General features: G+C 39.6%; 1 protein-coding gene across 1 annotated transcript in view; it reads right to left on the reverse strand.

Moving 5' to 3' along the window:
• Positions 1-13,443, reverse strand: part of adgra1b (adhesion G protein-coupled receptor A1b) — a 204,943-nt gene that overhangs the window by 25,708 nt on the left and 165,792 nt on the right. Inside the window, exons 15-16 of the mRNA XM_086164570.1 lie at positions 7,450-7,577; positions 2,169-2,292 (exon numbers count right to left, since the gene is read on the reverse strand). Of these exons, the coding sequence (XP_086020696.1) occupies positions 2,169-2,292; positions 7,450-7,577 (252 nt within the window). The remainder of the gene's footprint in view (positions 1-2,168; positions 2,293-7,449; positions 7,578-13,443) is intronic.

Below are 13,443 nucleotides of genomic sequence, written 5' to 3' on the forward strand. Positions count from 1 at the left end.
TTTTTTTTTATTATTATTATAACTGTTCCTGTACAAGAACCTCTGAGTGTTATGTGAGGTGGGCATAATTGTGGATTCAGTAAAAAAAAAAATCTAAATTAATTAAGAAAAAAAAAGAGTGAAAAAGAAAATAATGAAAGAAAAAAAAAACATAATAAAAAAGTTTACAAATAAATTAAAGCCCGCCTTAGCCATTTTCCTTGGCTATTTCTTAATGTTGCTATTATCACACATGCCTCCACGTTTTCTCTGCAATGTGATGTTTAGGGTTTTAACAGCAAAATAAAAAAAAAAAAAAATAAAATAAAAAAAACACTGTCAAATTTTAAGCAAATATAAGATTTTTGTGTTCGCAAACTTTTATTTTTATTATGCTAATTTTACATTTAAAATGATTCAGCGAACTGGCTCCTCAGCCCTCCAGCAAACAAGCAACAGACTTCAGCAGCAGCAGCAGCTCCGGATCAGCTTCAAATGGAAATAGCCAAAAATTCCATTTGGCAAAACATCTTTTAATCCCACGGTTTTCTGTGACACAAGCAAAATTTACACTTTTAAGAGAACCCTCAAGTCCTTGTTAATACTGCAGCAGGTGCGTCCTGGTAATTTTCTAATTTTAATGTGTGTCAAATAAACAGCTGATGAAACAAATAAAACTTGTGACGTCGATAAAAATATATTTATTGCCTCGTGTTTGTATCCTGATGGATCGCAACATGAAACCATGTTAGGTTTTGACACATATAATAAATGTTGTGCAGGGTGCAATTTCAAGCATCCATTCAATGGCACGTTGAATATTATCATTTATTTGTTACATAGATGTTGATTAATGACCGTGACTGTGTATCGTTCAATACACAATGACGTGGGGTCAAAAATGGGTTTAACACTCGTTGACGTTTTTGTGAGATCATTCGAATGTTTAGTACCCGGAAATATTTTCGAGGTCAAATCATGGAATTATTTCTCCCCAAGTTCGAGTCGTTCATTTTCTTCGGCGTTCATCCTGCAGACAAGGCCGCCGAATCCTCTAGAGAGAGAGATTAACTAAATAATATGAATCCTTTCAGGCAGACCTGGGCATTTTACGGCCCGCCGAACTATTTTCTTTGAATATTTTTACTCAATATCGACTCTAGAAACGGCTTATTTTTTTTCCTTTTGTTTGATTCTATATGGATGATTACGTACAGAATAATAGCGGAAAATTTACATTACTGATTTGAATGGTTATTATTATTATTAATGATTATTGTTATTATCAATGATTTTAAAGTTGAAATAAAATGCCGAAAAATTGAAATATTTAGATTGCAATTTTTGCACTTTTGTTGGCCCGCACATAAAAATTAAATTAGAAATGTGGCCCGCCAGCCAAAATAATTACATTACATTACATTACATTTGGCAGACGCTTTTATCCAAAGCAACTTACAATAGAGGACACAGGGACTGCAAATAACACTTGCAAATACAAGAATTGCCCATTTACGACCATGATTCCCAGGTATTTTTTTAAAAAGTGCAGTACAAAGTATATTTGCTCAAAACTGCAAATGTCAAACTTTGGGTTCCACAGGAGGAAAAGTCAAAGGATCATCATTCTCTCGGGATAGATCCATAACATCCCGTAAAGGGGGGGGTGGGGGGGGTGGGGGGGGAAAGAGTTCATCCGAAGAGCAGCCACATTTGTTCATAAGACACCCGCTATCTCCCAAAAAAGAGACTCCCAAAAAAAAAAAGTCATCACTCTTCATCAAGAGAAAACGCTGTCATCTACAATTTGAGTCTTTCACACTTTTGTGAGTCATTCAAGGGGAGAAAAAAAAAAAAAAAAAAAAAAAAACACACCACAATTATAAAAATGTATAAATCTTAATGAGACATCCATTGCTCTTACTTGTGAAGCACATGGAATATCCAAAAAGACAATATAGACGGAAGGAACGCCGGGGAAATCATCACGGCTCATTGTTCCGGCCTCTTTACTTGCAGAGTGACCGCACCATACATGCAGCTGAAGCATGAAAGACACCTAAAGTGGGTCAGTGTAGGTCCTCACAGCGCACTCAGTGTTCTGCTTCCTGACACCTCCACGGACATTCATAATCCATTTTCAGAAAAAAAAAAAAAGAACAGGATGAATAAAAAGGGAATGCACTTACTGCTTGACAGATGATGGGGTATTTGATTCGATTGATGCCTCCGGCGAACACAGCGAAGGTTAGGGCTGTGTGGAAACAGAAGTTGAGAAGCATATGCCATCCCTTCCGACTGATCCGGATTGCACTGCCAAAAAAAAAAAAAAAAAAAAAAGCTCAGGATACAAACAATTAGTTTAAACAATTAGTTTATGTTTTTTTTGTTTTAGTGCCTCGTGATCAGATCGCAGGTTCGGTTTAAGTCCATTTTCCAAAGCGCGGGCCGAAACAAATATCCAACTCGACTTTGCGGTGGAAATATTCCACATCCCCTTGAAAGAAACGAGAAATAAAATATCGATTCGTTCAAAACAAGAGAAATCGAAACACACCTTTGCAGTAGAATAAACTCCATCTCTGTCGCATATTTTACTTCCGCATCAGATTTTATCTTTCTCTTTGACACGTCTTGTTGATTTAGGGTCTCCAATTAACCTCCAGCGTTGTCTTGGACACCGGTGACGAGTAACAAGTGTCAGTAATGCAACAAAACGCACAGGTTTAAGAAGTAAACGGAATAGAACATAATATAATATTTAACATTCAGAAGTACGTGGAGTTCTGCTTCAGGTTTAAGCCTTTATCCATTAGCATCGATTCACTTTCGCGTACGAGTTCAACATCTCTCTGACAATAAACGCGAAACGTCTTATTTATGGGACCAAAGCATGAAGATCAGATTTTTTTTTTAATTTTATTTTTCACAGCATAATGGGATAAAAAGAAGACCTTTGCAAATTTGCAGTCACCGAAATCCTACTGTTTACTTCATTCCTATTGAACGTTCAGATTTCTATAAGGGAACGACGACCCTCATTCGATGCAGATTTCCCGTCGCTGTTAATTTCGCGGAGAGCACGCGGGGAATATTGTGCGCACAGACGGGATTCACTGATGGTTTGACGATAAAATAAAGGGTTTGTTTCCACTTGGCTGAACCAATTGAAATTTTCCCCATTGTGGAAAAAAATGCACTCATATCCACTTTGTATAACAGAGCAACCATCCATGGGGTTACGCAGCCATGGGCAAGGCACTTAATCCACATCACATTCTTCTTTCCAGCTACCATGGGATGGACTAAATAGGTCATTTTTTTTTTTTTTTTTTCTTCTTGCAATGCATGCATGCAAAAGGGCCTCTCTTATTTCTGTTTTATCCAGATACTCATTCTCACCATTAGAAATTATATAACCACCGTGCAGGAAATGACTCCCCCCCCCCAAAATGGAGGAGTGGAGCCCCGGCTGCACGTGAGCCAACTGTAGATGAAGCGGCGTCTCGGCGGTGAGCTATGAGGCGTGTCTGGGGCCGGGCTTCGCCGCTCTGCGTAAGGGAAGGGAGGGGAAAGGCTGCTGTTGTCGATGCCTCTGCCACGGTACAGGTATTGAACTCCATCCAGCAAAGAGGCCATAAATCAGAGCGGCTCCTGGCCTCCCCGGAAGGGGGTTTTCATAGGCTCTGCTTTGGGCTTTCATTGGGTCAAGTACATTAACCTGGCAACCCTCCACATCCCCCTCTTCTGGAGAGCGGCGAGGAGGAGGAGGGGTGGGGGGTGAAACCGCCGTTTTTTTCTCTCGCTCTGCATCCGTCGACGAGCCAAATGTAAAGAACCATAAAGCCGCGGACGGTATAATTTGACACGTTATACGACGGCCGGAGCGTTTTCATTGGTCGAGCGCAGGTTTCGAACATAAGCCTCATGAAATAGAGAGAGAGCAGCTGTAAAAATGAAAAGTATTTGCATACCGTCGCATACCAAGAACGATGAGACATATTGAAAAAATTAATTGTGCACTGTGTTAGCCTGGTTTTTAAGTCAACGAATAAAAACTTCGATTTTTTTTTGCTCGGCGAATACAAAATCGCATTATCTAATAGTACGATCATGAATGTGTTTTGTTTCTTTGTTTGCTTTTTAACCTTCACCGCGAGCATCTTTTGCAGCATCTTTAGAAAAAAAGAAAAGTACGGTTCCCGTATCGGCCCTCTTTGTTAACCTGCCGGTCCGTCTGCCGGCGCCGTCGGCGGGAAAGTATAGGGTTGGAGTTTGTCATGGAATCACCGAAAATAAAGAAATACCTGTCTGCGAGGGCTGGAAGGAAACTAAAGAGAACGTTCTTGCAGGGAAGAAAAAAAAAAGCATGAGCTGAAACATATCAGAGCTGAGGGCGGTGCTTGAATTAAGGAAATTACAGTCTTGCAAGTAACCTAAAGACAAAAGACAAAGGACGTTTTTCAGCCGTAAATGCACGGTTATTATGTCTTAATTGACGAGAAACAGACCCAAATCTGTAATTTGTTATTACTAAGGACCGCAATCTTATTATTTAAGATGCCAGAGGAAAATGATTCCAATTTAACTACTCTTCGAGGCAGTGCAAATACCGGCTTGTGCTGCGGCGCAGTGCAATACGCACACTTCACATTCAAATCTCTGCCCATTTAAACTCCCTGGATAAAATTAATAGATAAATAAACGTATTCCACAGCTCTGGTTGAGTGTAAATCTGACACTTTTGCAGTGAGTTCGTCACGTTACAGCTGGCATAAAGACGTGCACCCCGGGGTGATCGCATCGCAATTTAACATGGTTAAACGCAGATAAAAGATACAGTGACAAGACATTAATAAAAAAATAAATTTAAAAAAAAAAAAAAGTGCCTAAAAAAAAAAAAATGTTTTCTTTTGGTCAGCCTGCATTATTTACAAAAACAGTCACAAATCAATAGCTTTTAAGTAAGTACACTAATACAAACAATTTAATTAAATGGATAAATAACCCATTTGTGTGTTTGCCTCTCTCTCTGCCCAGCTATCCGTGGCATCGGTTCTGATGGTTCATAGTCCTTTTACATTTTTGAACAACTGAAATGTATTTTATAAAGAAAATCTAATGGTGCGACAAACACTGGTTTTACACACATTTTACAAAAAACATCAAATGAGAGGCTTCCACCATAAAAGCAGCCAATGGCAACCGTAAACAACAAGCGAAGAGGGCTGAGACCCAATAAAATCAACACGGTTTTTAAATAAGTATAAACACTTTGCGGCAAACAACATGTTCAGGCTCTGCACTTGGATTTTTACAAGCATTTCGCCGTATTTACACTTGCTTACATGATTCATGTCCACAAAATGAGCAATACGGGACTGTCTCAGAAAATTAGAATATTGTGATAAAGTTCTTTATCTTCTGTAATGCAATTACAAAAACAAAAATGTCATACATTCTGGATTCATGACAAATAAACTGAAATATTGCAAGCCTTTTATTATTTTAATATTGCTGATTATGGCTTACATCTTAAGAAAACTCAAAAATCCTATCTCAAAATATTAGAATATCACGAAAAAGTATTTTTTGTTTTTTTTAATTGCATTACAGAAGATAAAGAACTTTATCACAAGATTCTAATTTTCTGAGACAGTCTTGTATATCCAAAAATGCACACACACACACACACACACACACATACACACACTCACACACAGAAAAAAAAACCAAAAAAAAACACTGAGCCAACAACATCTCAGTTCAGTTCAGATGGACGGGATATAAGGTTAATTTTCAGACAAGAGTAGCTTAGTACATTCCAACCAAAAAGTGATAAATGTGAATGCATACTGAAAACACACACACACACACACACATTAATATCTGCCCTGTTGTTATCGGATCAGTCGGGAAACATTTTATTGCCAGGTGTAAACAGGGCTCGAGCCATTTCAGCTATTAAATGCTCATCCTATATATTGTCAATAAAAATGCCCATGCATGCTTATCATTCATTTGAACTCAAAGTGATGCAAACCAATGAACGTCATGATCATCTTATCACCGCTCTTGAATTCCATTGAGTCGGTGAAGGATATCGGATGTTGAATGATTGCCTTGCTTTACGCGGCAGTATTTTATAAAATGTATTTTCTAGCGGTGTTACCTAATGTATTGCCCGTGCAGCCACGGGAACAGAGTTATTTCCCGCCCTCTTGTATTTAACGACACGTGTCATGTCATCACATGTTTGTAACACGGCGCGAAAAGCGGCGCAAAAAAATAAATAAATAAAAAAAAATAAAAAATAAAGGAAAAGATTAATGGGCATTTATCCTCGCTGGTGAGTCATAATGCAACCTTTATGACAAATTGCAAGAGCGTGACCTTAGCTTAGCTACTCCTAACAGTGCATTGCCACTTGAGCCATAATCACAAACTATAGCACCAGCTTATCTTTCTTTGCTGCATACTGTATGTGTATAGAAATGAAAAATTAAAACAGAAAACAATGTGACAAAAAAAAAAAAAAATCCAAACCAGCTGCATCGACTGCGCCTCTCCTCGAAAAACCTCCCTCGCATTTCGGCCCATTTAACACTCAGCCTCGCGCCTTGGATACTGTCAGTCAGCTGGAGTGATACTACACAACTAAAGTGTTACTATACAGAGATGCTTTGAGTGCTTGGGACTGCCTAAAGGGAGGTGTGGAGGAGGTGTCAGAGTTTGTCAATGTGAGCATAGTTGAAAGAATAACCCTCGAAACCTTCCCCGCCTGTGACAGACACCACAAAAGCTGTGGCTTCGTATCTTAAATATGGTGTTTTTGTCGCTCGTTTTGGGCCGGTAACATTACCGGTTGTGTTTTTTTTTTTTTTTTTCTCTCTCTGAAAGACACTCTAAAATATGCAGTGTTTACAAAGCTATATGTGCATATGGTATTTTCATTTTCCTTTTACAATACAATTACAAAAGAATATCACAGTAAGGTCATACACAAAGTAAAACGCCCGATAATAAATCCATGCGCTAATGCGACAGACTGACCCCCTTCTGCATTAATGACAGCCGCTAGAGCAGATGAACGTAAGAGGAGCAGACAGATGTCAGCTTACAAAGATACCAGATCCAAATGGTTCATTCTCTGTCCCGAAAGAAAAAAAAAAAAAAAAGAATAAGGGAAGCGGGAAGTTTCCCCTGGGAAAACATTAGAAGTCCGTCTGAAAACACACAAGCGCGATTCGACGGGTTTGTGTCGGACCAAAAGGTCCAACGCGCAACGCAGTCGGCGTATTCGTGACGGAGGCATCGAAAACAAACCTGAAAGTACCAAAAAAAAAACACGTGACTGCTGGATTAACGGGATTTTAAATTGAGAGGGCAGCAGGATTTCGGCGAATCCGTGTGAATTTTTTTTTTTTACCTCCCGACAAAAAGATGCAAAATCGGCGATTTTCTTCTTACCTGTGATGCACAATGTAGGTGATGATGGAGGCAAAGAGGCAGAGCAACATGACCGCCGTGCAGGCATACACGACCGGGTGCAAAAACTCCCCTGGGTACGGGGGGAAAGACAGCACCTTCTTCAGATCCTGAAGAAAAACAGAAAAAAAAAATAGAGAAATTAGATCATTAATGAATAATCATGGAGCAAGAAGCGGGGGGCCTGTACAGTGACACTTTTATAAATCCGCCAGGAGGCGAATACGACGAGTTCTACGCATGCATAGGCGGGGGATATGCACGAGAAAAACAAAAAGGATGCCAAGGAGAAGTTAGAACGCTGTCCAAATCCGCATAAAAAGAGCAACAATCCCGTCAAGTTAATATCCTACATCCCCGCAGTTACATTTTGCATTTCAGTCATTTAGCTGACGCTCTTTGCCGGAGTGACTGAATATAACAATGGCTTTCCAGTCAGCCGGCGTAAATAGCAACAGGAAAAAAAAAAAAAAAAAATGGAAAGAAGCCAAGCAAAAGAAAAAGGGAAGTCAAATCCTCTTTCTTTTTTTTTTTTTTGTTGTTTCCCTAAAGGACACATTGTTAAAAGATATTCATTAAGTCCTTATCAACTTCATCCTAGATTTGCTTGGTAATGTATTCTATACGAGGCCTACAGCTTTCCTAATGCCTGCAACTCTCCATTTACACATCATCACTATATGTACCCGTTAACTCCGCCACGCCGGGAGATAAAAAACCTGTAAGACGATCTCCGACGTGATTATGAACTCGATGCGCTAAACGCCGAAGGCGGTTGTGGGGGAAAAAGGTGTACGGCGAAGAGCGAAGTCATGGTTTTAGCTCCATCATGTTGACATAGCTAAATAAAGCGCACCTTATCTCCATAACCCCGCCAGCTCAATGTGAGTTTGTATCAGCGAACGTAATCCACAAACACGCTGTCTGACTCCATCGTTGTCTCCATGAGTAGCCAAGTGGGATATTCTCCCACCATGTTTGCCCAAAGGCTGATGTTGGTGAAAGGGGGCGGGGGAGGACGTGACCTTCAACGTCGCATTTGTAAGCGGTTGTAAAGTACCGGACGAGCTAAGACAAAACCTCAAGTAAAAGAGATCTCGCTGGTTTCGGCATCGGATGCCCTTTTTTTTTTTTTTTTTTTTTTTTTAGCTGTGTCACTTCCCAAGCTTTATATTTATCATGAAGAAATTACCGCTTAAAAAATAAAGGGAATGCTTAAGTAACACCTAGTCAATCTCAATTGTGTGAAATCAAACTGTCCACTTAGGAAGCAACACGGGTTCATTTTGACTTGTTTTAAGGACATTATATCAAAGTTGGCCCGTCCTGTAGTGTGTTTTTTTTTTTTTAATATACTGAAATGTAATGTAAAATAAATGTAACTACTCATTTATGTTTATTAACTCCGAATTCATTACTCATTTAAATTGAAAATGTTACAAACGCATTTTGCATAGATGTTAAAAAAATGTGTTCTAGTTGCTGTGTTGCAAAGCTAGCTTTCACTGCTGCAGCATCGGTGAACACATTCTGCTTCCATCCTCGTTTGGCTTTTAATTCTTGGACAATTTGTTGCTTTATTTTGTTTCTGGAGTTTAATTTTTTGTTTAATTTTCGGCAAGCTTAGCACCGTGTTTGGTGTGAAAATGCTAACATAGCTTTTAATGTTTGACAAGCGACGCTGCGTCATAAAACAAGACATATCGCTTTTTCTCCTCAAAGCACAAACATGTATTCATGTATTTGCCTTCCCATCTTTCTTTAAACAAACTTTCTGGACATTTAGGGACGGTTTCTCAGTACAACTTGTTGAAAATCAGATTTATGGGGATACGGCGAAAAATAATGGCGGGATGGCGTCACTTGGCGGGTGACATGATCGGTATGAATTAAATATATACTGCTCAAAAAAATAAACAACACAACTGTGTGAAATCAAACTGTCCTCTGATTCATTTTAACTTGTTTTAAAGATATTCAATGAACGTTGGATCGGACCGTAGTGCGTTTTTCCACTTTCGTTTTGAGAGTGACTCCAAATCCAGACCTCCATGGGTTCATACATTTGTGTGTTTTTGTCGTCAGCGCATTCAACTATGTAAATAACAAAGTATTTAATAGGAATATTTCATTCACTCTGTTCTTGAATGCGTTATTTTAGTGTTCCCTTTATTTTTTTGAGCAATGCATATTCATATACTTATATATAAACACTGCATGCCTTTTTTTTTCTACGCCCTCCTCGACTGCTAATTTCACTTTCTTTACTTGAGGATGGATTTTGGAAGAATCATAGCCTCTAGCAATTTAAGGTGATACTCAGACATACCGTGAAATACACCTATGGCATGTTTGATAGGAGACTCTTGGAGATAGAAAGCTGCATTTGGGAGGTTTTAGCCAAATTTTAGCCTTAGGTTTGGAAACAGGCACCGTGTCTAAGTCACTGCCGACTGATACTTAGCAGATAACATATGATTTGTAAAGTTGTAGCTTATTACGCATGCACGCGTCTGGCTTATGCAAAACAACGTCAGCGTTTCTCTCCTGTGACGCCACAGACCGGAACTGCAGGAGTTAATCACGAGAATAAAATTAGAAGTATAAAAAACACGAAGAAGTCTGCAGAGCCGAGGCGAACAGCAGAGTGGTAACATGCAGATTGCAGCAATGCCTGTGGGCGATTTAAATTAACCACTGTTCGGGTCATAAAAATTAACATTCTGATTAATAGTGGATTGTCTCGGGCGGTGAAACAATACATCATTAATTTGGAAAATAGTAATTACATTCTTTAAAATGTGAACATATGGTAATTTGTGATTGAGTATGGATAGGTGTGGATACATGATCCCTGCAGAGCGGCTGAAAACGCATCTCCCCGAGAGACGACTGCGTTAGACGTAGGAGCTTAACTTCCCAGATTATTTAAATGTCGGAAGCCCAGGACTGATCAGCGGGATTGATCTGAATCACTAATCATCAGAAACGCAACGCGGCATTATTAAATGGGTCTACGGAAGTAGAATAAAACGTCCGAGCAGATGTGGGTTGATGAAGGTTGTAAATCTGAGAAAATAATTCAGACGGATGGATTTATTCGCAGGTCTGGATGACGCGAGAGTAAAACCGCTGTCCGTCGGCACCTTTGTTTATATCAAAATTTAAATGACGACAGCAGCTTCGATATCAACAATTATCGGATTACGATGAGTGCTATTTAAAATTGGACATTTATGTCTTTACAATTGGCAGCATGGGAAGAACGTCATAAACGACAAAAAGGGGCGAAGTAGAAACGAGCTGGAGAGAAATGCGATCAGACCTCGGCTGTAAAAAGTATTTTCATTTAGGGACAGAACTGCAGACAGAGGAGGGAGAAAAAGAAAAAGCTCCCCTTAGTCTGCACACAGAACATACGGATGCCAAAACAGCTTCACATTACTCGTCGGTTAATGAGTTACAAGGAATCATTAAGTTTGTGTTTGTCCTCTAAGCGATGTCATGGCAGCACAATGAAAAAAAAAAAAAAAAAAATTAGTTAATTACAATTCATTGATTAAAACCCACATTGCATTCTGCATTATCAGAAAATCCTGTAGAAATTAGGCTCTTTTTGGGGGGGATTGAACTGATTTGTGCACAGGAAATGGTAGTTAACGTCGTGATTAATAACCCAAAACAAACATGAAGGTCAAAATGAGAGCGTTTGCGAAGCAATCCGCTGCATCACAGAATCCATTTTTGCTTGAGCTTACTTGAGTGAGGTGATACAGATGTTCGGTTCTACGTGCTGGCATTATGACCCGGTTCTATGACATGGAAAGTCACCTGAATAGATAGGAAGAACCAAAAGGTAGGACAAGAGGTGGAGCGGCGCAAGCTATTTATAGGTGAACTCGCTACAACCTGCAAATTTAATCTAGAAACTCCTGGAAAGGCCTGGATAAAATGGAATATCGCCGGGTTTTGAAGTGTCTGGCAAAGGAGTAGCTATATGGAGACTCCTGTAGATTCACATTGAGAATAAAGAAAAGCAGCTGTTAAATTGTGAATAATTTAAAAGGACACAACCGCGGCAATATGACCCATTTAACATTGAGAGAGTTTGTACGTTCGATCGGGAGAGAGGTTTCTTACAAGCACCAGGGTGTTCACCTGAAATGGTCTCACAACATCGATGCTCTCTGCAGGAAAGGTCAGAGCAGACCTGCAGAGGACTCTCCTAAGGACCTTCTGTCATACTATGGCGGCATCAGCAGACAGGAAGAAATGCCGAGGACGTCTAGCTCCGTCTTGGGGGGTCCCAAGTGCCAGAGAGGAGGGTGGTAGCTAAGCTAACATCTCTGCTATGGAGATGATAAGCTATCAAATGATAGCTATAAGCTATCAAGAACTTCCGCAGGTCCTTCCACCCAGATCTTCTCTCAATAGACTTCTCATTCATTCATTCATTCATTCATTCATTCATTCATTCATTCATTTATCTACCCAAGTGCCCATCCACTCACTCTCCTAAACCTCTACAGTCATGGCCAAATGTTTTGGGAATGACATAAACCATAGAAACATCTGGCAAACACCTAAAAACCCTGAAGGAACAGACTTTGCAAAACTTTTAGCTATTAAAGAAGCTATCACTACTGCGCCACCGCTAGTCGCAACTTTTGCACGTTATGTTTATATATTATCATATTGTTTATGCGCAACTCGTTCATATAAGCCGTACCTGTTTACATATATTGTGAAGTGGCTAAAGTTTCCTCGATGTGTTCATTAAGTGTTTGCCAAAGTATTCACTCATTTAACCACTCTAAGACGGAAAGAACGAATCTCTACGCGTGTTCACTGTTGACGACGGTAGAAAACATGTACTTAACTAAAATGCGAAATTAAATACAATAATGTAATTATAAAATAATTATGCTATAATAAACAATCACCAAAAAATGTATATTATATCCAAATCTGAGGTTAAATTACAAAAATGGAAAATGGCACTAACATTTTGTTTATTCTTAGTTATTCTATTTTTGATTTTCATCTGTGCGTGCTTGACAATTAATGGAGTATTCTTGTCGAAATCTTTTTGCCTTAGCGACTGGACTTGAATTTCTTCACTTGAAGACGTTTCATCCCTCGTCCGGGAGGCTTCTTCGGTTTTATTAACTGGTGTGAGTTTCCGAATATAACTGCCAGGTTTTTAGACGGGTCTAGATGATGGCGGCTTGTTATGTAAGCGGAAGAGTTGATCATGCTAATATGGGGGTGGCGTTCGTTGGAACAAAAGAGCAACTTGCAGATCCTCCTGGTCCGTGAGTGAAAATCCGTTTTGGTGTTCGGTGTCTGAGGCCAACAGGTTTTCACTTTTTGTTTACCTTTACCTTTTCACATTCCAACCCAGGTAATCCCTCTAAATTGCTCTTCTGTGCCAACCAACGACACCGCCATTACATAACAACATCCCTTACGCTTCTGTTTCTGCAGATCAACTCTTCCACTCATATAACAAACCGCCATATTCCAGACCCTGCCAAAAACCTGGCAGTTATACTCAGAAAACTCCCCAGAGGTCATTAGAACTGAAGAACCCTCTCGGATGAGGGGGTGAAACGTCTTCAATTGAAGAAATTCAAGTCCGGTTGCTAGGATAAGAAGATTTCGAGAAGAATCCACCGTGACCTGGATGACTGAGAACCTCCACAGACATAAAGGGAATATTCTACTCTATTTACTTCAGTCCGATACTATTTTGGATGTTGAGAAAAGTTTGGAAATATATGTCCACCGGAGGTTCCCAGTCATCCAGGTCACGAGGGGGTACAAAGGTACAACATCTGGGGACTTACTTGAGTTAAATTTGAACAAGGACAGTGAATATTCAGATTTCCTTTTAATTTTTTCACTCAGGTAAGTCCTTAGAAGTTGTACCTTTGTTTCCCCAAACGACACCCTCATAACCACAACAACTTACTT

Source organism: Fistularia commersonii, chromosome 2, assembly GCF_037954325.1.
Source record: "Fistularia commersonii isolate RoL2024-O1a breed Wild chromosome 2, RoL_Fcom_v1.0, whole genome shotgun sequence".
Lineage (NCBI taxonomy): Eukaryota > Metazoa > Chordata > Actinopteri > Syngnathiformes > Fistulariidae > Fistularia > Fistularia commersonii.